General features: G+C 62.2%; 1 protein-coding gene across 1 annotated transcript in view; it reads left to right on the top strand.

Annotated features, from left to right (window-relative positions):
- Window positions 1-20,407, top strand: part of FBN3 (fibrillin 3) — a 62,232-nt gene extending 41,825 nt beyond the window's left edge. The window contains 27 exon segments of the mRNA XM_079328394.1: window positions 842-967; window positions 2,338-2,487; window positions 2,897-2,968; window positions 3,940-4,065; window positions 4,260-4,369; window positions 4,371-4,386; window positions 5,248-5,373; window positions 5,663-5,779; window positions 6,576-6,704; window positions 7,427-7,546; window positions 7,723-7,848; window positions 7,930-8,082; window positions 8,827-8,892; window positions 9,236-9,361; window positions 9,604-9,723; window positions 10,966-11,088; window positions 12,329-12,460; window positions 12,977-13,102; window positions 14,265-14,471; window positions 15,105-15,230; window positions 15,773-15,895; window positions 16,658-16,774; window positions 17,219-17,347; window positions 17,798-17,917; window positions 18,312-18,543; window positions 19,533-19,701; window positions 20,026-20,407. Coding sequence (XP_079184520.1) covers window positions 842-967; window positions 2,338-2,487; window positions 2,897-2,968; window positions 3,940-4,065; window positions 4,260-4,369; window positions 4,371-4,386; window positions 5,248-5,373; window positions 5,663-5,779; window positions 6,576-6,704; window positions 7,427-7,546; window positions 7,723-7,848; window positions 7,930-8,082; window positions 8,827-8,892; window positions 9,236-9,361; window positions 9,604-9,723; window positions 10,966-11,088; window positions 12,329-12,460; window positions 12,977-13,102; window positions 14,265-14,471; window positions 15,105-15,230; window positions 15,773-15,895; window positions 16,658-16,774; window positions 17,219-17,347; window positions 17,798-17,917; window positions 18,312-18,543; window positions 19,533-19,701; window positions 20,026-20,397 — 3,659 coding nt within the window. The 3' untranslated portion in view covers window positions 20,398-20,407.
- The last annotated feature ends 3,258 nt before the right edge of the window (window positions 20,408-23,665 follow it).

Here is a 23,665-nt window from a genome sequence, read left to right as displayed (position 1 = left end):
CTGGCACCTGCCCCAAGGGCTGGGACAGGGCTGGCACCTGCTCCAGGGGCTGGGACAGGGATGGCACCTGCCCCAAGGGCTGGGACAGGGGGTAGCACCTGCCCCAAGGGCTGGGACAATGGGTGGCACCTGCTCCAAGGGCTGGGACAGGGGTGGCACCTGCTCCAGGGGCTGGGGACAATGGGTGGCAGCTGCTCCAGGGACAGGGACAGGGGTGGCACCTGCTCCAAGGGCAGGGACAATGGGTGGCACCTGCTCCAGGGACAGGGACAGGGGTGGCACCTGCTCCCAGGGCTGGGGACAACGGGTGGCACCTGCTCCAGGGGCTGGGACAGGGGTGGCAGCTGCTCCAAGGGCTGGGACAGGGCTGGCACCTGCTCCAGGGACAGGGACAGGGCTGGCACCTGCCCCAAGGGCTGGGGACAATGGGTGGCACCTGCTCTAGGGGCTGGGACAGGGGTGGCAGCTGCTCCAAGGGCTGGGACAGGGCTGGCACCTGCTCCAGGGACAGGGACAGGGCTGGCACCTGCCCCAAGGACTGGGGACAATGGGTGGCACCTGCTCCAAGGGCTGGGGACAATGGGTGGCACCTGCTCCAGGAGCAGGGGTGGCACCCTGTATGTGTGCCAGGGTGTGTGCCAGAGCTGTGTGTGCATCCCTGCTGCCCCAGGAATGGTTGGCATCATCCCTTCCCCTCTCCTTTCCAGATTTCCTCATCCCAAACCTGTCCCCACGCCAGCCCAGCCTGGTCCCTGTGCCAAAGCTGCCACCCCCTGTGCCAAGGCTGCCATCCCTTGTTCCCTCCCCCCCTGCCCAGTGCTCTGACTCTTTTCTCCCACAGATATTGATGAGTGCTCTGCCCACATTGGGATCTGTGGCCCTGGCACCTGCTACAACACCCTGGGCAACTACACCTGTGTGTGCCCCCCCGAGTACATGCAGGTCAACGGGGGCAACAACTGCATGGGTATGGCCAGGGCATGGGCAGGGCTCCAGGCCTTGGGGAGTGGGCCAGGGCATGGGCAGGGGTCTGGCACTGCCCCCCCAGACGGGCTGTTCAAGGGGAAGGGGCTGTGCCAGGGGGAAGGGGCTGTGCCAGGGGGATGAGGCTGTGCCAAGGGGAAGGGGCTGTGCCAAGGGGAAGGGGCTGTGCCAGGGGGATGGGGCTGGGGGTCACAGCTGGATGTGGCACTCGGTGCTCTGCTCTGGGTGACAGATTGGGCATGGCTTGGCTTCAGTCTTGGAGGTCTTTCCTCCCATTCCCAGGGCTGGTAGTGCCATTCCCAGGCTGCCAGTGCCATTCCCAGGCTGGCAGTGCCATTCCCAGGCTGCCAGTGCCATTCATGTGGCTGTCATTTCCCATCCTGGGGCTGGCAGTGCCATTCCCAGGGCTGGCAGTGCCATTCCCAGGCTGTCTGAGCCATTCCCACGTTGCCAGTGCCATTCCCAGGCTGGCAGTGCCATTCCCAGGCTGCCAGTGCCATTCATGTGGCTGTCATTTCCCATCCTGGGGCTGGCAGTGCCATTCCCAGGGCTGGCAGTGCCATTCCCAGGCTGTCTGAGCCATTCCCACGTTGCCAGTGCCATTCCCAGGCTGCCAGTGCCATTCCCAGCGCTGGCAGTGCCATTCCCAGGCTGTCTGAGCCATTCCCAGGGCTGGCAGTGCCATTCCCAGGCTGGCAGTGCCATTCCCAGGGCTGGCAGTGCCATTCCCAGGCTGTCTGAGCCATTCCCAGGCTGCCAGTGCCATTCCCAGGCTGGCAGTGCCATTCCCAGGGCTGGCAGTGCCATTCCCAGGCTGTCTGAGCCATTCCCAAGGCTGGCAGTGCCATTCCCAGGGCTGGCAGTGCCATTCCCAGGCTGGCAGTGCCATTCCCAGGCTGTCTGAGCCATTCCCAAGGCTGGCAGTGCCATTCCCAGGCTGTCTGAGCCATTCCCAGGCTGTCTGAGCCATTCCCAGGCTGTCTGAGCCATTCCCAGGCTGGCAGTGCCATTCCCAAGGCTGGCAGTGCCATTCCCAGGGCTGGCAGTGCCATTCCCAGGGCTGGCAGTGCCATTCCCAGGCTGTCAGTGCCATTCCCAGGCTGTCTGAGCCATTCCCAAGGCTGGCAGTGCCATTCCCAGGCTGGCAGTGCCATTCCCAGGCTGGCAGTGCCATTCCCAGGGCTGGCAGTGCCATTCCCAGGCTGGCAGTGCCATTCCCAGGGCTGGCAGTGCCATTCCCAGGCTGGCAGTGCCATTCCCAAGGCTGGCAGTGCCATTCCCAGGGCTGGCAGTGCCATTCCCAGGCTGGCAGTGCCATTCCCAGGCTGTCTGAGCCTGGCCATGCTTTTGCAGACATGAGGAAGAGCGTTTGCTATCGCAACTACAACGACACCTGTGAGAACGAGCTGTCCTTCAACATGACCAAGAAGATGTGCTGCTGCTCCTACAACATTGGCAAAGCCTGGAACAAACCCTGCGAGCCCTGTCCCACCCCTGCCAGCCGTGAGTGTCCCCACAGTGTCCCTGTGCCACCCCTGAGTGTCCCCAGAGTGTCCCTGTGCCACCCCTGAGTGTCCCCACAGGGTCCCTGTCCCACCCCTGCCAGCTGTGAGTGTCCCCACAGTGTCCCTGTGCCACCCCTGAGTGTCCCCACAGTGTCCCTGTGCCACCCCTGAGTGTCCCCACAGGGTCCCTGTCCCACCCTGCCAGCTGTGATTCCTTCCCACATGATCCCAGTCCCATTGATTTTCCCATTTTCCCATGAAATTTGGGCACGGACAGCAGTGGGAAGAGAGGAGAGGATTGTGGAGGTGACTCCAAGCCCAGAGGGAGCCCCTGCTGCTGTCCCAGCCCAGTTCCAGCCCCCCTGTCCCCCCTGGGCCCAGCCATGACCCCCCTGTTCCCCTTGCAGCCGAGTACCAGATCCTGTGTGGGAACCAGGCCCCCGGATTCATCATTGACATCCACACAGGGAAACCCATTGGTGAGTGAGTGCTGCAGCCCACGGGGCCAGGGCTGCTCCTGAGCCCCTGCTGCATCCCTGTCCCATCCCAGGGAGCTGCTGCACCTCGGGAATCAAAGGCTGGGGCAAGGGCAGGAGGCCTGGCAGTGCCAGGGGCAAAGCAGCTGGGAGATGAGTGCATCTTCTCTTCCTGGGATGGAAGCACAGCAGAGGGATTTGGTGCTGGCTTGTGCTGCCATCCCAATATTCCAGTGGCTCCCTGGGCTCCCAATTCCCAGCCTGTTACTGCACACAGAGCAGGCAGGGGGATGTCCTTCCCAAAGCCACACGTGGCTTCTAAAACTCGTGTGGCTCTGCTGCATTCCCAAAATCCTGTGGAGCTGGGACCTGCAGGGTTCACTCTCAACATCCAAAGGTTGCTTTCCTGGCAGCCCAGCACTCCCTGGGTGCTGTACTGGGATGCTGATGCTGTTCATCATTCCCTGGGTGCTGTATTGAGGTGCTGATATTGTGGAACATTCCCGGGTGCTGTATTGGGATGCTGATATTGTGGAACATTCCCGGGTGCTGTACTGGGATGCTGATGCTGTTCAGCATTCCCGGGTGCTGTACTGGGATGCTGATGCTGTTCAGTGTTTCTGGGATGCTGTACTGGGATGCTGATGCTGTTCAGCATTCCCTGGGTGCTGTACTGGGATGCTGATATTGTGGAACATTCCCGGGTGCTGTACTGGGATGCTGATGCTGTTCAGCATTCCCGGGTGCTGTATTGGGATGCTGATATTGTGGAACATTCCCGGGTGCTGTACTGGGATGCTGATGCTGTTCAGCATTCCCGGGTGCTGTATTGGGATGCTGATATTCTGGAACATTCCCGGGTGCTGTACTGGGATGCTGATGCTGTTCAGCATTCCCGGGTGCTGTATTGGGATGCTGATATTCTGGAACATTCCCGGGTGCTGTACTGGGATGCTGATGCTGTGCTGGTGCAGATATTGATGAGTGCAGTGAGATCCCAGCGATCTGCACCAACGGCGTCTGCATCAACCAGATCGGGAGTTTCCGCTGCGAGTGCCCCATCGGCTTCAGCTACAACAACATCCTGCTCATCTGCGAAGGTACCGCGGGGATTCCGGCGCCGCCCTCCCGGAGCGCCCGCGGGGCTGGGGCCGTGCCGGCCACACCCAGGGCGGGGCTCCCTCACCTTCCCCTGAGCGCCTCGGCCCTTCCCGTGGAATTCCCATGGAATCACCGGGGGCAGAGCCCCCTCGGGATGGTTCCCGGTGCCACCCCAGTGTCCCTGTGTCCCCAGACATCGACGAGTGCAGCAGTGGGGAGACGCTGTGCCAGCGCCACGCCGAGTGCGTCAACATCCCCGGCAGCTTCCGCTGCGAGTGCGCCACCGGCTACCGGCTGTCCCCGGGGGGGGGCCTGCGTGGGTACGGCACCGGGCACCTGGGACAGCTGGGACAGCTGGGACACACCTGGGGACACACCTGGGACAGCTGGGAGATACCTGAGACAGCTGGGGACACACCTGGGGACAGCTGGGGACACACCTGGGACAGCTGGGGGACAGCTGGGGACACACCTGGGACAGCTGGGGGACAGCTGGGACACACCTGGGGACAGCTGGGGACACACCTGGGACAGCTGGGGGACAGCTGGGACACACCTGGGACACACCTGGGACAGCTGGGGACACACCTGGGACACACCTGGGACAGCTGGGACACACCTGGGACACACCTGGGACAGCTGGGGACAGCTGGGACACACCTGGGACAGCTGGGGACACACCCGGGACAGCTGGGGACAGCTGGGACACACCTGGGGAACACCTGGGACAGCTGGAGACACACCTGGGACAGCTGGGGACACACCTGGGACAGATGGGACACACCTGGGACAGCTGGGAGATACCTGGGGAACACCTGGGACACCTGGGGACAGCTGGGACAGCTGGGGACACCTGGGGACACACCTGGGGACACACCTGGGGACACACCTGGGGACACCTGGCACACCTGGAGATGCCTGGGAGACACCTGGGACACACCTGGGGTCACCTGGCACACCTGGGAACACCTGGGAAACACACCTGGAAACACCTGGATACACCTGGTCATACCTGGGACACACCTGAGCACACACCTGATCTCACCCCCCCCTTTTTCCCAGGATGACAGCACATAAATCTCCTTGCCTGTGAAGTCTCCTCTCCCAAACCATGGGTGGGGCTCTGCTGTCCCCACCTGTCCCCTCCCTGTCCCTCACCTGCCCCCTGGGCTCCGTTTCAGGTCGCAACGAGTGTCAGGAGATCCCCAACGTCTGCAGCCACGGGGACTGCGTGGACACCGAGGGCAGCTACGTCTGCATCTGCCACAACGGCTTCAAGGCCACCGGGGAGCAGACCATGTGCATGGGTCAGTGTCACCTCCCCCGGGTCAGTGTCACCTCCCCTGGGTCAGTGTCACCTCCCCTGGGTTAGTGTCATTCCCCAGTCAGTGTCACCCCAGAAGGACACACGTCCCTGACACTCCAGGCTGGTGCCCAGGCTGTGCCAGTGTGCCTGTGCCACCTGTGCTGTCACCTGTGCCCCCTGGGCTGTCACTGTGCTCCTGGGCTGTCACCTGTATCACCTGGGCTGTCACCTGTGCCCCCTGGGCTGTCACCTGTGCCCCCTGTGCTGTCACTGTCCCCGTGTCCCCGCAGACATCGACGAGTGTGACCGGCAGCCCTGCGGCAACGGCACCTGCAAGAACACCGTGGGCTCCTACAACTGCCTGTGCTTCCCGGGCTTCGAGCTGACCCACAACAACGACTGCATGGGTCAGTGTCCCCCTGGGGACAGGGGGCTGCAGGGACACTGACCCTGTGCTGTGTCCCTGCCTGGGGACAGGGGGCTGCAGGGACACTGGGCTGTGTCCCACCCTGGGGACAGGGGGGGCTGCAGGGACAATGGGCTGTGTCCCACCCTAGGGACAGGGGGCTGCAGGGACACTGGGCTGTGTCCCCCTGGGGACAGGGGGTGGCTGCAGGGACACTGACCCTGTGCTGTGTCCCTGCCTGGGGATAGGGGGGCTACAGGGACAATGGGCTGTGTCCCACCCTGGGGACAGGGGGCTGCAGGGACACTGGGATGTGTCCCAGCCTGGGGACAGGGGGTGGCTGCAGGGACACTGGGCTGTGTCCCCCTGGGGACAGGAGGTGGCTGCAGGGACACTGACCCTGTGCTGTGTCCCACCCTGGGGACAGGGGGCTGCAGGGACACTGGGCTGTGTCCCACCCTAGGGACAGGGGGCTGCAGGGACACTGGGCTGTGTCCCAGCCTGATGCCAGGGTGGCTTTGGGGACACTGACCCCGTGCTGTGTCCCAACCTGGTGCCAGGGTGGCTTTGGGGACACTGACCCCCTGCTGTGTCCCAACCTGGTGCCAGGGTGGCTTTAGGGACACTGACCCCCTGCTGTGTCCCAGCCTGGTGCCAGGGTGGCTTTGGGGACACTGACCCCGTGCTGTGTCCCAACCTGGTGCCAGGGTGGCTTTGGGGACACTGACCCCGTGCTGTGTCCCAGCCTGGTGCCAGGGTGGCTTTGGGGACACTGACCCTGTGCTGTGTCCCTGCAGACGTGGACGAGTGCTCGTCGCTGCTGGGGCAGGTGTGCAGGAACGGGCAGTGCATCAACAGCGTGGGCTCCTTCCAGTGCCTGTGCCAGGAGGGCTACGACCGCACGGCCGACGGCAAGAACTGCGTGGGTCAGTGGCCACTCGGTGTCTGCTAGGAGTCTGCTGGGTGTCCATCCCAGTGTCCACTCCAGTGTCCATCCCAGTGTTCATTCCAGTGTCCACTCAGTGTCCATTCCATCCATTCCAGTGTCCATTCCAGTTTTCACTCAGTGTCCATTCCAGTGTCCACTCAGTGTCTGCTCTGATGTCCACTCCAGTGTCCACTCAAGTTTTCACTCAGTGTCCATTCCAGTTTTCACTCAGTGTCCATTCCAGTGTCCACTCAGTGTCCAGGCTCCTGTGGACTGGCTGCTGCTGTCCATGTGGTCCCCAAGCTGCTCCCAGCAGTGAATTCTGCAGAATTCACTGACCCCTGGAAGCAAAGCCTGGTCACTGAAACACCCAAGTAGAGCAGGACTGACCCTCCCAGGGGAGATGGACTGGCCCTCCCTGGGGAGATGGACTGGCCTTCCCTGGGGAGATGGACTGGCCCTTCCAGCCTCCCTGTCCCTTCAGGCCATCCTGTACCTGTGCTGGGAGCAGTGGGACAAATCCTGTCCATGCATAAAGTCCTACCCTGGGATCCATCCTGGAGCTGTGTCCCCTGTTCCCTGTCCCCTTTGGGGCAGGGCAGGGGCTGCTGCACCCAAAGTGCTGGGAGCAGAGCCCAGAGCCCAGAGCCTGAGCCCAGAGCCTGAGCCCTGAGCCCAGCCCTGAGCCCGAGCCCAGCCCTGGCTGCTTTCCCCCTGCAGACATCAATGAGTGTGTCAGCCTGCCCGGCACCTGCTCCCCAGGCACCTGCCAGAACCTGGAGGGCTCCTTCCGCTGCATCTGCCCCCCTGGCTATGAGGTGCAGAACGACAACTGCATCGGTAAGGTGGGCTCTGTGCCCCCCAGCCTGTGCTTGCCCCAAATCCCTGCTGGGAGCCAGGCAAGCCCGGCTCTGGCGGCTCAGCAGGCTGGGGAGGGTTGAGGGTTGTGGTGTGCAGCCCCCAAACGCCCCCTCAGCTGTTGGGATGACCTCTGGCTGTGTCCCTGCTGCTCCCAGACATCAACGAGTGCGAGGAGGAGCCCAACATTTGCCTCTTTGGGACGTGCACCAACACCCCCGGCAGCTTCCAGTGCGTGTGTCCCCCGGGCTTCGTGCTGTCCGACAACGGGCGCCGCTGCTTCGGTCAGTGCCTCGCTCCGGGGAGGGGGGGAGCGCAATTCCCGGGGCTCTCCCTGACCTTGGCATGCCCCCATCCTCCCCCAGACACTCGCCAGAGCTTCTGCTTCACTCGCTTCGACAACGGGAAGTGCTCCGTGCCCAAAGCCTTCAACACCACCAAGGCTCGGTGCTGCTGCAGCAAAATGCCAGGGGAGGGGTGGGGAGACCCCTGCGAGCTGTGCCCGCAGGAGGGCAACGGTAGGAGGGGACAGGGGAGGGGTGTCCCCATGGGACAGTGAGGGGTGTCCCCATGGGAGAGGGGAGGGGGTGTCCCCGGGAGAGGTGGGGGTAAGAATTGGGGGTAAGGGAGAGGGATGGGTGTGTCCCCATGGAGGGATGTGTGTGTCCCCATGGAACAGTGATGGGTGTGTTCCCAGGAGAGATGGGGGTAAAGGGCAGGGATGGGTGTGTCCCCATGGAGGGATGTGTGTGTCCCCATGGAACAATGATGGGTGTGTCCCCGGGAGAGGTGAGGGTAAAGGGGAAGGATAGGTGTGTCCCCATGGGAGCAGTGTGTGTGTCCCCATGGAACAGTGATGGGTGTGTTCCCAGGAGAGATGGAGGTAAGGGAGAGGGATGGGTGTGTCCCCATAGGAGCAATGGGTGTGTCCCCATGGAACAATGATGGGTGTGTTCCCAGGAGAGATGGGGATAAGGGAGAGGGATGGGTGTGTCCCCATGGAGGGATGTGTGTGTCCCCATGGAACAATGATGGGTGTGTCCCCGGGAGAGGTGAGGGTAAGGGAGAGGGATGGGTGTGTCCCCATAGGAGCAATGGGTGTGTTCCCAGGAGAGATGGGGGTAAGGGAGAGGGATGGGTGTGTCCCCATAGGAGCAATGGGTGTGTCCCCACGCGATTTCAGGAGCCCCCAGCGCCCATTTCAGTTCCAGCCGCTGGGAGCACAATCCCTTCAGCACATCCCATTTTCTGCTCTTTTCCAGTTGCCTTCCAGGAGCTCTGTCCCTACGGCCACGGGGCCATCCCAGGCCCAGGTGACACTCGGGAAGGTGAGGCTGCAGGGAGGGATCATCACAAATTTGGGCTGGGGGTTGTTGCCTGGAACCCACCAGACCTGGGCAGGATCCTGGGGGGCTGGACACCCCCAAATCCCAAAACTGCTCACTGGGGGTTCATCCCTCAGCCCTGGAGAGGGAACAGCTGAAACTCCTGAGCATCCCCAGGGGTGCCAGGGCAGTTTGTGGCTGTTTAAATCTTTGTTTTCCATTCCCCTGTCATTGCTGAGGGTCCAGGGCTGTTTGTGGCTGTTTAAATCTTTGTTTCCCATTCCCCTGTCAGTGCTGGGGGTCCAGGGCAGTTTGTGGCTGTTTAAATCTTTTTTTCCATTTCCAGATGTGAACGAGTGCTCGGAGAACCTGGGCGTGTGCATCAACGGCGCCTGCATCAACACCGACGGCTCCTTCCGCTGCGAGTGCCCCTTCGGCTACAACCTGGACTACACCGGGGTCAACTGCGTGGGTGAGGCTGGGGGGGGTCTGGGGGGGTCCCTGCTCCCTCCTGCTCCCTCCTGCTCTCTCCAGAGGTGATGCATCAGTGTCCATGTGCTGGGAGGGAATCGCTGCTCTCCCCTTCCCTTCCCTCGCGGTTCTGCTGGGACAGTTTGAGTGCTCTCCCTGCAAGAGCCCAGCCCTTCCTCCTCCTCCTCCTCCTCCTCCTCCTCCTCCTCTTGCCCCTCCTCCTCCTCATGCTGTGCTCCCCAGACACGGATGAGTGCTCCATTGGCAATCCCTGTGGCAATGGCACCTGCACCAACGTGGTGGGAGGTTTCGAGTGCGCCTGCGACGAGGGCTTTGAGCCGGGGCCCATGATGACCTGTGAAGGTGAGGGCTGGGGGACAGCTGGGGGACAATCCCCTCATTGCCACCACACTGGGAATCTGGGACCTTGATCCCTGCCTGGGGACAATTCCTTCATTGCCACCGTGCTGCCAACCTGGGGGACATCCTGGTCCCTGCCCGGGCCAGCCCCCTGTGGATGGTGTGGAAAAGCTGGATGAGGCTCCTCTCCACCCTCTGGAGCCCTGGGTGAAGCCAGGAGCTGCCTCCCTGAGGAGCAGCAGCCCATTCCCACCCCTGGGACACCAGGGATCTGTCCCTCTGCAGGGGGACACCACAGCTGGAGGCCTTGGAGGGACAAAGCTGTGCTGGGATGGATGCCCAGGGAGGGTGGCTGTGCCCTGGAGAGGGTGGCTGTGCCCAGGGAGGGTGGCTGTGCCCTGGGGAAGGGTGGCTGTGCCCTGGGGAGGTGGCTGTGCCCTGGGGAGGGTGGCTGTGCCCTGGAGAGGGTGGCTGTGCCCTGGGGAAGGGTGGCTGTGCTCAGGGGAGGTGGCTGTGCCCAGGGGAGGTGGCTGTGCCCTGGGGGGTGGCTGTGCCCAGGGGAGGTGGCTGTGCCCTAGGGAGGGTGGCTGTGCCCAGGGGAGGTGGCTGTGCCCTAGGGAGGGTGGCTGTGCCCTGGGGAGGTGGCTGTGCCCAGGGAGGGTGGCTGTGCCCAGGGGAGGTGGCTGTGCCCTGGGGAGGTGGCTGTGCCCAGGGAGGGTGGCTGTGCCCAGGGGGGTGGCTGTGCCCAGGGAGGGTGGCTGTGCCCAGGGGAGGTGGCTGTGCCCTGGGGAGGTGGCTGTGCCCTGGGGAGGTGGCTGTGCCCAGGGAGGGTGGCTGTGCCCAGGGAGGGTGGCTGTGCCCTGGGGAAGGGTGGCTGTGCCCTGGGGGGTGGCTGTGCCCAGGGAGGGTGGCTGTGCCCAGGGGAGGTGGCTGTGCCCTGGGGAGGTGGCTGTGCCCTGGGGAGGTGGCTGTGCCCAGGGAGGGTGGCTGTGCCCTGGGGGGTGGCTGTGCCCAGGGAGGGTGGCTGTGCCCAGCAGGGGTGGCTGTGCCCAGGGGAGGTGGCTGTGCCCTGGGGGGTGGCTGTGCCCAGGGAGGGTGGCTGTGCCCAGCAGGGGTGGCTGTGCCCAGGGGAGGTGGCTGTGCCCTGGGGAGGTGGCTGTGCCCAGGGGAGGTGGCTGTGCCCTGGGGAAGGGTGGCTGTGCCCTGGAGGGGCAGCCAGGTGAGTTGTGTGCTCTGTCCCCTCAGACATCAACGAGTGCTCCCTGAACCCCCTGCTCTGCGCCTTCCGCTGCATCAACACCTTCGGCTCCTACGAGTGCACCTGCCCCTCTGGCTACGCCCTGAGGGAGGACAGGAGGATGTGCAGAGGTAAAACCCCCCTGCAGCCAGCAGGGCACGGCCCAGGCTGCCCCCAGCCCCTGCTCTTGGCCAGGTGTGTGCAGGGAAGGTGGGAGTTATGTGCTGCCTTTCCTCACCATCACACCAGTGTCCTGCTGGCAGGGAGAATTCTTCCCTGGGAGGGTGGGCAGGGTGTTCCTGGATCCCTGGGATTATCCAAAGCCAGGCTGGACAGGGATTGGAGCACCCTGGGGCAGTGGGAGGTGTCCCATGGCAGGGCTGGCACTGGATGAGTTTCAAAGTCCCTTCCAGCCCAACTCCTTCCGTGATATTTTTTAATGTGTCCTGAGGCTGCAGGGATGGATGGAGCAGTGCAGGGTTGGCAGGGTTGGCAGGGATGGAGGGATGGAGGGATGGCAAGGATGGAGTGATGGCAGGGCTGGCAGGGATGGCAGGGATGGCAGGGATGAGGGATGGCAGGGCTGGCAGGGATGGCAGGGATGAGGGATGGCAGGGCTGGCAGGGATGGCAGGGATGGAGGGATGGAGGGATGGCAGGGATGGAGGGATGGCAGGGATGGAGTGATGGCAGGGATGGAGGGATGGAGGGATGGCAGGGATGGAGGGATGGCAGGGATGGAGGGATGGCAGGGCTGGCAGGGATGGAGGGATGGCAGGGATGGAGGGATGGCAGGGATGGAGGGATGGAGGGATGGCAGGGATGGAGGGATGGCAGGGCTGGCAGGGATGGAGGGATGGCAGGGATGGAGGGATGGCAGGGATGGAGGGATGGCAGGGCTGGCAGGGATGGAGGGATGGCAGGGATGGAGGGATGGCAGGGATGGAGGGATGGAGGGATGGCAGGGATGGAGGGATGGCAGGGTTGGGTTGGCAGGGCTGGCAGGGATGGAGGGATGGCAGGGATGGGTTGGCAGGGCTGGCAGGGATGGAGGGATGGCAGGGATGGAGGGATGGAGGGATGGAGGGATGGCAGGGATGGAGGGATGGCAGGGATGGAGGGATGGAGGGATGGCAGGGATGGAGGGATGGCAGGGTTGGGTTGGCAGGGCTGGCAGGGATGGAGGGATGGCAGGGATGGAGGGATGGAGGGATGGAGGGATGGCAGGGATGGAGGGATGGCAGGGATGGAGGGATGGAGGGATGGCAGGGATGGAGGGATGGCAGGGTTGGGTTGGCAGGGCTGGCAGGGATGGAGGGATGGCAGGGTTGGGATGGCAGGGCTGGCAGGGCTCTCATGGCTCTCCCTGCAGATCTGGATGAGTGTGCAGAGGGGCTGCACGACTGTGAGTCCCGGGGGATGCTCTGCAAGAACCTCATCGGCACCTTCATGTGCATCTGCCCTCCCGGCATGCAGCGCCGGCCCGACGGCGAGGGCTGCACAGGTACGGGCACACCTGGGCATGGCAGGGCTGCACAGGTACAGGCACACCTGGGCACGGGCACACCTGGGCTGGTGGATATTTTCACCTGGGCTGGTGGATGTTTTCCTCAGGGCTGGTGGATGTTTTCCCCCAGGGCTGGTGGATGTTTTCCTCAGGGCTGGTGGATATTTTCCCCAGGGCTGGTGGATGTTTTCCCCAGGGCTGGTGGATGTTTTCCCCAGGGCTGGTGGATATTTTCCCCAGGGCTGGTGGATATTTTCCCCAGGGCTGGTGGATGTTTTCCCCAGGGCTGGTGGATATTTTCCCCAGGGCTGGTGGATGTTTTCCCCAGGGCTGGTGGATATTTTCCCCAGGGCTGGTGGATATTTTCCCCAGGGCTGGTGGATGCTTTCCCCAGCTGCCCAAATGCATGGGAGGGACCCTCAGGGGCTCCGTGCGGGCGCTCCGGAGGGAGTGTGAATTTGGGGAGGTCCCTGGCTGGGCTCAGCAGGGCTGTGTGTGGCTCCTCCCCGGCAGACGAGAACGAGTGCAGGAGCAAGCCCGGGATCTGCCCCAACGGGCGCTGCGTGAACACGGCCGGGAGTTACCGCTGCGACTGCAACGAGGGCTTCGAGGCGTCTGCCTCGGGCACCGAGTGCATCGGTAATGCCGCGCTGGGCTGCAGCGCCCCCTGCAGAGCCCCCTGCAGTGCCCCGTGCAGTGCCCCCTGCAGAGCCTCCTGCAGAGCCCCCTGCCCAGCGCCCCCTGCAGTGCCCCCTGCAGAGCCCCCTGCAGAGCCCCCTGCAGAGCCCCCTGCCCAGCGACCCCTGCAGAGCCCCCTGCAGAGCCCCCTGCAGTGCCCCCTGCAGTGCCCCCTGCAGCACCCCCTGCAGTGCCCCCTGCAGCGCCCCCTGCAGCGTCCCCTGCAGTGCCCCCTGCAGAGCCCCCTGCCCAGCGACCCCTGCAGTGCCCCCTGCAGCACCCCCTGCAGCGCCCCCTGCAGAGCCCCCTGCAGTGCCCCCTGCAGAGCCCCCTGCAGAGCCCCCTGCAGAGCCCCCTGCAGCGCCCCCTGCCCAGCGACCCCTGCAGCGCCCCCTGCAAAGCCCCCTGCAGAGCCCCCTGCCCAGCGACCCCTGCCCAGCACCCCCTGCAGTGCCCCCTGCAGAGCCCCCTGCAGAGCCCCCTGCAGAGCCCCCTGCAGCGCCCCCTGCCCAGCGACCCCTGCAGCGCCCCCTGCAAAGCCCCCTGCAGAGCCCCCTGCCCAGCGACCCCTGCCCAGCACCCCCTGCAGTGCCCCTTGCAGAGCCCCCTGCAGAGCCCCCTGCAGAGCCCCCTGCCCAGCACCCCCGCCCAGCACCCCCTGCAGTGCCCCCTGCAGAGCCCCCTGCAGAGCCCCCTGCAGAGCCCCCTGCCCAGCGACCCCTGCAGAGCCCCCTGCAGTGCCCTCCGCCCAGCGCCCCCCTCTGCAGCGCCCCCCACTGCAGCGCCCCCCCACGGGGTGTTTGGGGCAGGACACAGGGGGTGGCTCCCTGCTGGTGTTTGGGATATTGGGGAGTTGTTCCCTTGGTGCCTTGGCACAGGGCGCTCAGAGCAGCTTGGGACAGGTTGGATGGGGTTTGGAGCAGCCTGGGACAGTGGGAGGTGTCCCTGCCACTCCTCTGGGTGGGATTTACGGTCCCTCCAGCCCAACCCATGCTGGGATTCTTCACTCCTGAGCAAGAAAGTTGCTGGAGCGTCACCTTTATCCAAACACCCCCAGCCCTGCTCCATCCCCTGCTGCTGGCGCTGCCTCAGCTGCTGGATTTGTGTCCCTCTGTGTGCCCAGACACCCGGCAGGGCTTCTGCTTCACCGAGGTGCTGCAGACCATGTGCCAGATGTCCTCCACCAACCGCAACCTGGTCACCAAGTCCGAGTGCTGCTGCAACAGCGGGCGCAGCTGGGGCCCCCAGTGCGAGCTGTGCCCCCTGCCTGGCACTGCCCACTACAAGAAGATGTGTCCCCACGGGCCTGGCTACTCCACGGATGGCAGAGGTGAGAGGGGAACAGGGAAAATCCACCTGGAGCAGATAAGGAGTCTCTGCAAAGCCCCCTGGCAATGGGGCTCTGGATCTTTGGGGTTGTGGGGTGAGGGGGAGCATCAGACCAGCCCTTGCCTTGGGTTTTTTAGCTTAATTTTAAGGAATCCCTCTGGCCTTCGAGGTCTAAGGATGGCAGTCTCATCATAAAATGAGTGATTTATTAACGAAGGATGTAACAGATGAAAGATCTTAATCAGAATTACTTACAGGGTAAGATGGAAAGAAGTGCTGGTAGATTACAGCAGAACATGAACTGTGCAGATATCGAGGTGTTAAAGCTGGCAAGAGAAACAGGAGATCAGGAGCCCAGTGTGGCTTAGCATGGGAATGGTGATCATTAACAGAGTCCTTCACTCAGCCTCCAGCCCTGCTCTGGGGAGAAGCCTCAGACATTTCCAGGGAATGTGCAGCATTTTTCTGCTTTGTGAAAGTTCAGCCAGAACTCCAGTTTATCTTTGCAGCTCCCACTTTAGCAGAGGGATGTTTATTTAGTTGAGAGCTGGGCGCCAAAATAACCCCAAGCCCTTATCCTGTTTGAGCTGGGTGATAACAAACACCAGATAAGCTTTTTTTTTGCCCTGCACAGACATCGACGAGTGCAAGGTGCTGCCCAACCTGTGCAGGAACGGGCAGTGCATCAACAGCATCGGCTCCTTCCGCTGCCACTGCCGGCTGGGTTACACCCCGGACATCACGGGCACGGCGTGCCAGGGTGAGCCGGGCCGGGCACGGCCCCTGCACCTCGGGCATCCCCTCCCTCTTCCACCCGGCCCGAGCCGCCCTTCCCTCGGGGCTGGGGGCGCCCCGCCCTGGCTCAGGGTGCTTCGCGCCTCCGGGGCTTTGTTTGACTCCTTAAAAAGGTTTAACTCTTTCAAAATGAGCTCCTTGTTTTCCCTGAGCTCAGGACTGGTATGGAAATGGGATCCTGAAATGTGGGAGCTGCCAAGCTCACTCCAGGCAGCACAGCTGGTTCCACAGAAAGGTTGGCCAGAAAGGCACCTCTGGAGTCACAGCTCTGTCTCTGCAGGATTTATCCCAGATTTGTTGTGCTGGCTCAAACTGAGCTGCTCCCCCAAGCTCTTGGCTCTGCTCACCTGCAGGGTGAAAATGGGGATGAGCCAGAATCCATGGGGATACCTCACCCCTGAGCCCCAAAACCTGGCATCACCTGTTCAGGAGTGGGCTGGGAGGTCCAGGGGTGGAGGGGACCCTGCCCAGCAGCACAACCTGATGTGTTTTGTCCCTGGGGTGCAGATCTGGACGAGTGTAACCAGTCCCCAAAGCCCTGCAACTTCATCTGCAAGAACACCGAGGGCAGCTACCAGTGCTCGTGCCCCCGGGGCTACATCCTGCAGGAGGATGGCAAAATCTGCAAAGGTACAGAGCCAGCAGGAGGGCAGGGAAATGCCTCCCCTGGCAGCTGGGGGACAGGGGACAGGGGACAGGGCAGCCAGACATGGGAAATGCCAGCAGAAAGGTGTGGGAAAGGTGCCACGCTGGGCTGGGGACAAGGTGTGACACTGCAGGTGTGTCTGTCTGGGGACAAGGTGTGACACTGCAGGTGTGTCTGTCAGGGAAAAAACACTCCTGGTTCTTTCCTGGGCACTGCAGAGCAAATCCTGAGCTCAGAGCTGCATGTGCTGGCACTGTCACTGTCACCAGCCAGGCTGGGCTGTGCCTGGCACTGTCACTGTCACCAGTCAGGCTGGGCTGTGCCTGGCACTGTCCCCAGCCAGACTGTGCCTGGCAGTGTCACCAGCCAGGCTGGGCTGTGCCTGGCACTGTCACTGTCACCAGCCAGGTTGGGCTGTGCCTGGCACTGTCCCCAGCCAGACTGTGCCTGGCAGTGTCACCAGTCAGGCTGTGCTGTGCCTGGCAGTGTCACCAGCCAGGCTGGGCTGTGCCTGGCACTGTCCCCAGCCAGACTGTGCCTGGCAGTGTCCCCTGGCCTGGGGATGAGGAGCCTCAGGGGCTCTCTGGGGTTTGTCAAGTGCAGGAGAGGCAGGGAAACATCTCTGCATGTGCCAGATGTTACCCTGGGGTGGGGAGGGGTTTGTTCTGTCCTGTGAGCACTGCAGGGTGTTCCTGGGGCTGGTTCCCCCACTGGGACAATCTGAGAGCTTTTCCTTGTCCCTTCAGACCTGGACGAGTGTTCCACCAAGCAGCACAACTGCCAGTTCCTCTGTGTCAACGTCATCGGGGGCTTCAACTGCAAGTGTCCCCCTGGCTTCACCCAGCACCACTCCTCCTGCATTGGTGAGTGACAGCTCACCTGCACAGCTCACCTGTACAACTCACCTGCACAGCTCACCTGTACAACTCACCTGTACAACTCACCTGTACAACTCACCTGCATAGCTCACCTGCACAGCTCACCTGTACAGCTCACCTGTACAACTCACCTGCACAGCTCACCTGCACAGCTCACCTGTACAGCTCACCTGCACAACTCACCTGTACAGCTCACCTGTACAGCTCACCTGCACAATTCCTGCCCTGCACAACTCAGCCTGGGCTCAGCTCCACCATCTGAGCTGGCCACAGGGCCAGGGATGGATTTCAGGTGCTCAGGGCTGGATTTCCAGGTGGTTAGGGTGGATTTCAGGTGCTCAGGGCTGGATTTCAGGTGCTCAGGGTGGATTTCAGGTGCTCAGGGCTGGGTTTCAGGTGGCCACAAGCCCCTCGTGGTGTTTTTTGCAGACAACAACGAGTGCACAGCTCAGCCCTCGCTGTGTGGGGCCAAGGGGCAGTGCCTGAACACCCCGGGCAGCTACAACTGCGAGTGCCAGAAGGGATTTTCCCTGGACAGCTCCGGGGTCAACTGTGAAGGTGGGTCTGGGCTTTGGAGCTCCCAGGGCACACCCAGGCTCTGGAGAGCCTCAACCAGATGGGAAATTTGGGAGGTGTTTGGGCAGTGCTGCAGGGCCAGGCTGGGATTGCTGGGGTGGCTGGGGTTGGACTGGATGATCCCTGGGGAAGGGAATGGTCCCAAATTCCACCAGCAGAGAGCAGAGGTGGGGACAGCCCAGGCTTGACCTGGAACAGGGACCAACCCAGCAGGGGTGTCTGGGGGTGTCTCAGTTCCAGAATTGCAGGTGTCCCTGCAGAGCCAGAGTAGGGCACAGGAGCAGCCTGGAGGGTTCCAGGAGGGTTCCAGGAGGGTCCCTGAGCCCAGGACAGGGGCAGAGGACAGGGACAGGGAGCACTGTCTGAGTCCCTGGTGTCCCTGAGCCCAGGACAGGGGGCAGTGTCTGAGTCCCTGGTGTCCCCTGGGTGCAGATGTGGATGAGTGTGATGGGAACCACCGGTGCCAGCACGGCTGCCAGAACGTGCTGGGGGGCTACCGCTGTGGCTGCCCCCAGGGCTACGTGCAGCACTACCAGTGGAACCAGTGCGTGGGTGAGTGGGGCACTGGGGAGGGGTCCCCTGCCGGGGGGAGGGGTCCCATACCTGTGGGAGGGGTCCCATACCTGTGGGATGTGTCCTGTACCTGTGGGATGTATCCTGTACATATGGGATGCCCTCTGTACCTATGGGGTGCATTCTGTGGGATTTATCCTGTACCTGTGGGATGTATCCTGTACCTATGAGAGTTACCCTGTACCTGTGGGATGTATCCTGTACATATGAGAGTTACCCTGTTCCTGTGGGATGTAACCCATACCTGTGGGATGTGTCCCATACCTGTGGGAGTTACCCCATACCTGTGGGGTGTATCCCACACCTGTGGGCGTTCCCCTGTGCCTGTGGGACACCCCATCACTGTGTCCCCACCTCCCCACTCCCCCTGCAGATGAGAACGAGTGCTCCAGCCCCTCTGCCTGCGGCTCTGCCTCCTGCTACAACACCCTGGGCAGCTTCAAGTGCGTGTGTCCCTCGGGCTTCGACTTCGACCAGGCCTTCGGGGGCTGCCAGGACGTGGACGAGTGCTCGGGGGGGGGCAGCCCCTGCAGCTACGGCTGCTCCAACACCGACGGGGGCTACCTGTGCGGCTGCCCGGGGGGCTACTTCAGGGCGGGGCAGGGGTAAGGAGCCACTCCCTGGGGTTGGGGGCTACCTGTGCGGCTGCCCGGGGGGCTACTTCAGGGCGGGGCAGGGGTAAGGGGCCACTCCCTGCTGGGGATGGGGATAATGCAGGGCGGGGCAGGGGTAAGGGACCACTCCCTGCTGGGGATGGGGATAATGCAAGGCAGGGCAGGGGTAAGGGGCCACTCCCTGGGAACAGGGACAGGGGTAAGGGGCCACTCCCAGCCCGGAATGGGGATAATTCAGGGCGGGGCAGGGGTAAGGGGGTCACACCCTGCTGGGAATGGGGATGGGGTAAGGGGGCCACTCCCTGCTGGGAATAGGGGACAGGGGTAAGGGGCCACTCCCTGGGAACAGGGACAGGGGTAAGGGGTCACTCCCAGCCTGGAATGGGGACAGGGGTAAGGGGGTCACTCCCTGCTGGGAATGGGGATAATGCAGGGTGGGGCAGGGGTAAAGGGCCACTCCCTGGGGATGGGGGCTACCTGTGCGGCTGCCCAGGGCTACTTCAGGGCGGGGCAGGGGTAAGGGCCACTCCCTGCTGGGAATAGGGGATAGGAGTAAGGGGCCACTCCCTGGGAATGGGGACAGGGGTGAGGGGGTCACTCCCTGCTGGGAATTCCCGGGAAATGCAGCACAGGGAGTTCTCAGCTGCTCCTGCTCATGCTGAGCTGTGTCTGCTGCCCTGTTGCTCAGGGTTCATGGGTGGGGACATTTCCTTTGGGTTCAGGAATGGGGACATTTCTCTTGGGTTCATGAGTGGTGACTTTTCCATTTCTTTTGGGTCCAAGGATGGGGACGTCTCCATTTCCCTTGGGTCCATGAGTGGGGACATTTCCATTTCCTTTGGGTCTAGGGATAGGGACATTTTGATTTTCCTTGAGTTCATGGATGGGGACATTTCCATTTCCCTTGAGTCCATGGAAGGTGATATTTCCATTTCCCTTGCGTTCATGGCTCTGAGCTCTCTCTGCTCTCCTGCCACCAGCCACTGCATCTCTGGTTTGGGATTTGGGAAGGGTCCCTACCTGCCTGCCCCCCAGGAGGAGGATGAGGAGAACCTGCTGTCCCCTGAGACCTGCTACGAGTGCAAGATCAACGGGTTCCCCAAGCGGGGCCGGCAGCGGCGCAGCGCCAACGGCACCGAGAGGCAGCAGGTGAGGGCCAGGGCAGATCAAACCCACCCTCCCTGACCTTTTCCTGATTTGGGGCTGAGTTTCCCTGAACCAAACCCTGATTTGGGGCTGAGTTTCCCTAAATCAAACCCTGATTTTGGGGCTGAGTTTCCCTGAACCAAACCCTGATTTTGGGGCTGAATTTCCCTAAATCAAACTCTGATTTTGGGGCTGAGTTTCCCTGAACCAAACCCTGATTTTGGGGCTGAATTTCCCCAATCCACACCGCACCCTCCCTTGCCCTGCCCCTGCCTCGCTGCCCCCTGCCCTCCCCCGCCGCCCCTGACCCCCCGTGCCCCCCGGCAGCCCCAGGCAGTGAACCTGGCCAGCATGGACGTTGAGGCTCCGCTGTGGATGGCGCTGAACGCGTCGGAGCTGGCGCGGCAGGAGCACATCCTGGAGCTGCTGCCGGCGCTGGAGCCGCTGGAGAAGCGCGTCCGCTACAGCATCGCCCAGGGCAACGAGCGGGGGCTGTTCCGCATCCACCACAAGCACGGGCTCAGCTTCCTGCACCTGGCCCGCAAGAAAATCCTGCCGGGCACTTACCGGCTGGAGATCGTCAGCGTGGCGCTGCCCCGCCGCGGGGAACTGCACAAACTGGCGGCCGAGCAGCCGCAGCCCCCGGCGGGGGAGCTGGGCCGGGCGCTGAGGATGAAACTGCAGCTCCAGCTCTACTAAAGGCACCAGAGACGCCCCCCAGTCCCAGCTGACAGCCCTGCCCCCACCCCGCCCCGCCCCCGCCCCGCAACAGCCGCGGGCGCCTCTCCTGCCAGCGCCGGGACAGCCCGGGAGTGTCCTTTGGGATGGCCTGGGAGTGTCCTTTGGGATGGCCTGGGAGTGTCCTTTGGGATCAGCCCGGGGAGTGTCCTTTGGGATGGCCTGGGAATGTCCTTTGGGATCAGCCCGGGGAGTGTCCTTTGGGATCGGCCTGGGAGTGTCCTTTGGGGTCACCCTGGGGAGTGTCCTTTGGGATGGCCTGGGGAATGTCCTTTGGGATCAGTCTGGGGAATGTCCTTTGGGATCGGCCTGGGGAGTGTCCTTTGGGATCAGCCTGGGGAGTGTCCTTTGGGATCAGCCACAGTCTGGGGAAATGTCCTTTGGGATCAGCCCGGGGAATGTCCTTTGGGATCGGCCTGGGAGTGTCCTTTGGGATCAGCCCGGGGAGTGTCCTTTGGGATCGGCCTGGGAGTGTCCTTTAGGATCTGCCCGGGGAGTGTCCTTTGGGATCGGCCTGGGGAGTGTCCTTTGGGATCTGCCCGGGGAGTGTCCTTTGGGATCGGCCTGGGAGTGTCCTTTGGGATCTGCCCGGGGAGTGTCCTTTGGGATCGGCCTGGGAGTGTCCTTTGGGATCGGCTACAGCCTGGGGAAATGTCCCTCTGGGATCAGCCTCTGGAAATGTCCCTGTGGGATCAGCCCCCTCTGGGGATGCTCTGTTCTGCTCTGGGGTACCTCAGCTGAGCCCAAAATGTTCTCATTCCCAGGATAAAAGGTTCTCATTCCCAGGATAAAAGGTGCTGATTCCCAGGAAAAATGGTGCTGATTCCCAGGAAAAATGGTGCTGATTCCTGGCATAAAAAGGTGCTGATTCCCCGGGTAAAAGTGCCCATTCCTGGTGCTCATTCTTGGGATAAAAAGTGCTCATTCCCAGAAAAAAGGTGCTCATGCCCAGGATAAAAGGTGTTCATTCCCAGTAAAAAAGGTGCTCATGTCCAGGATAAAAGTGCCCATTCCTGGGATAAATGGTGCTCATTCCTAGTATGAAAGGTGCTCATTCCCGGGATACAAAGTGCTGATTCCCAGGGTGAAAATTTCTCATTCCCGGGATTAAAAGGTGCTGATTCCCAGGGTGAAAATTTCTCATTCCCGGGATTAAAAGGTGCTGATTCCCAGGGTGAAAATTTCTCATTCCCGGGATTAAAAGGTGCTGATTCCCAGGGTGAAAATTGCTCATTCCCAGATGCAAGTCCCCCATCCCCCCTGCCCAGGTGAGGTGGTGCTGGTCCCGTTCTGCACTGTATCCATCCACCCTCCCGTATTTATGGAAAGCCACCAAAGGAGAGCCCCCGGTGCTGTCAGGAGAGCATTTTCCTGTAGCTTTACATTTTTTTGGAGGGGTGGGAATTCCTCCTGCCGCGGGGGTGGGGGATGTGTGTGTTTACTGTATCGGGGCTCCAGGCAAACTTGAAAACTCTTCAAAGCAGCTCCAGACTCTGGATTTTACAAGAGTCCCAGAGCTTGTGACAGGATGGGTGGCCTGATGTTTGGGATTGTTTTTTGGTTTGTTTTTTTTTTTTTTATTATTATTATTATTTTTGTTTGAGTTTTTTTTTTTTTTTTCAACAGGTGCTTTTTTTAAAAAAAACAAAAACCAAAATCCAAAAAGTATTATTAATAATAATAAATTAGCAGAGCTGGGTTTGTGTGTGTGTGTCGAGCCAAAGCCTCAAAGCTCAAGGTTTCCTCTCCTCCTCTCTGGTGTGGTGTTTTGGTTTGGTTTTGTTTTTTTTTTTTTTTTTTTAATATTGACATTTCTTGCTGGTTGTTTTTTTTGGGGGGGGGAAAGTGTTGAAACCCCAAACCTGTGCCTCTTGTCCCACACAGAGAGGTGGCTCTTTGTGGAATTCCTTTTTTGTATCAGAAGCAACGGCAACAATAAAATTATTTTGGGTTAAGTGGGGCCGTGTGTTTGTGTGGGCACAGACGGGGCAGAGCCCCTCACCTGGAGCATCCCTGGAGCCAGAGCTGGGATTGTGCAGCTGGAGAAGCTCCAGGACAGGACAGGGGATGGCTCCAAACTCGGCAAGGGGAATCCGGGTGGGATATCGGGAATGAGCTCCTGCCTGGGATGGAATTCCCAGATTTGCTGCATCCCCGGGATGTCCAAGGTCAGGCTGGAGTCCTGGGACAGGGGAGAGTCCCCATGGCCGGGGTGGGTCCAGCCCGGACGCTGCTCCCAGGCCGATAGTCCCGATTTTGGGAAACTGTTCCCGACTCCCAGCGCTGACAGAGCCCGGGGCCAGCAGAGGGCGGGCGGGACTGCGACACCCGCGGCAGGGAGGGGACCGGAGAGAGGGGACAGCACCGGGAGAGAGGGGACAGCACCGGGAGAGAGAGGGGAGAGCATCGGGAGAGAGGGGACAGCACCGGAGAGAGGGGACAGCACCGGAGAGAGGGGACAGCACCGGGAGAGGGGACAGCACCGGAGAGAGGGGACAGCATCGGGAGAAAGGGGACAGCATCGGGAGAGAGAGGGGACAGCATCGGGAGAGAGGGGACAGCACCGGGAGAGAGAGGGGACAGCACCGGAGAGAGGGGACAGCATCGGGAGAAAGGGGACAGCACCGGGAGAAAGAGGGGACAGCACCGGGAGAAAGGGGACAGCACCGGAGAGAGGGGACAGCACCGGGAGAGGGGACAGCACCGGAGAGAGGGGACAACACCGGAGAGAGGGGACAGCATCGGGATGGAACAGGGACAGTACCGGGAGGGAACGGAGACAGCACCGGGAGAGAGGGGACAGCACCGGAGAGAGGGGACGGCACCGGGAGAGAGGGGACAGCACCGGAGAGAGGGGGGACAACACCGGAGAGAGGGGACAGCACCGGAGAGAGGGGACAGCACCGGGAGAGAGGGGACAGCACCGGAGAGAGGGGACAACACCGGGATGGAACAGGGACAGTACCGGGAGGGAACGGAGACAGCACCGGGAGAGAGGGGACAGCACCGCAGAGAGGGGGGACAACACCGGGAGACAGAGGGGACAACACCGGAGAGAGGGGACAGCACCGGGAGAGAGGGGACAGCACCGGGAGACAGAGGGGACAACACCGGAGAGAGAGGGGACAGCACCGGAGAGAGGGGACAGCACCGGAGAGAGGGGACAGCACCAGGATGGAACCGGGACAGCGGCGGCCGGGGGGGTCCCCAAGTCTCGGTGGTCGCTCCG

This window comes from Erithacus rubecula (assembly GCF_903797595.1).
Source record: "Erithacus rubecula genome assembly, chromosome: 28".
NCBI classification, from domain to species: Eukaryota; Metazoa; Chordata; class Aves; order Passeriformes; family Muscicapidae; genus Erithacus; species Erithacus rubecula.
The sequence above is the reverse complement of the archived record's forward strand: the minus strand, read 5'-3'. Positions and strand labels throughout refer to the sequence as shown.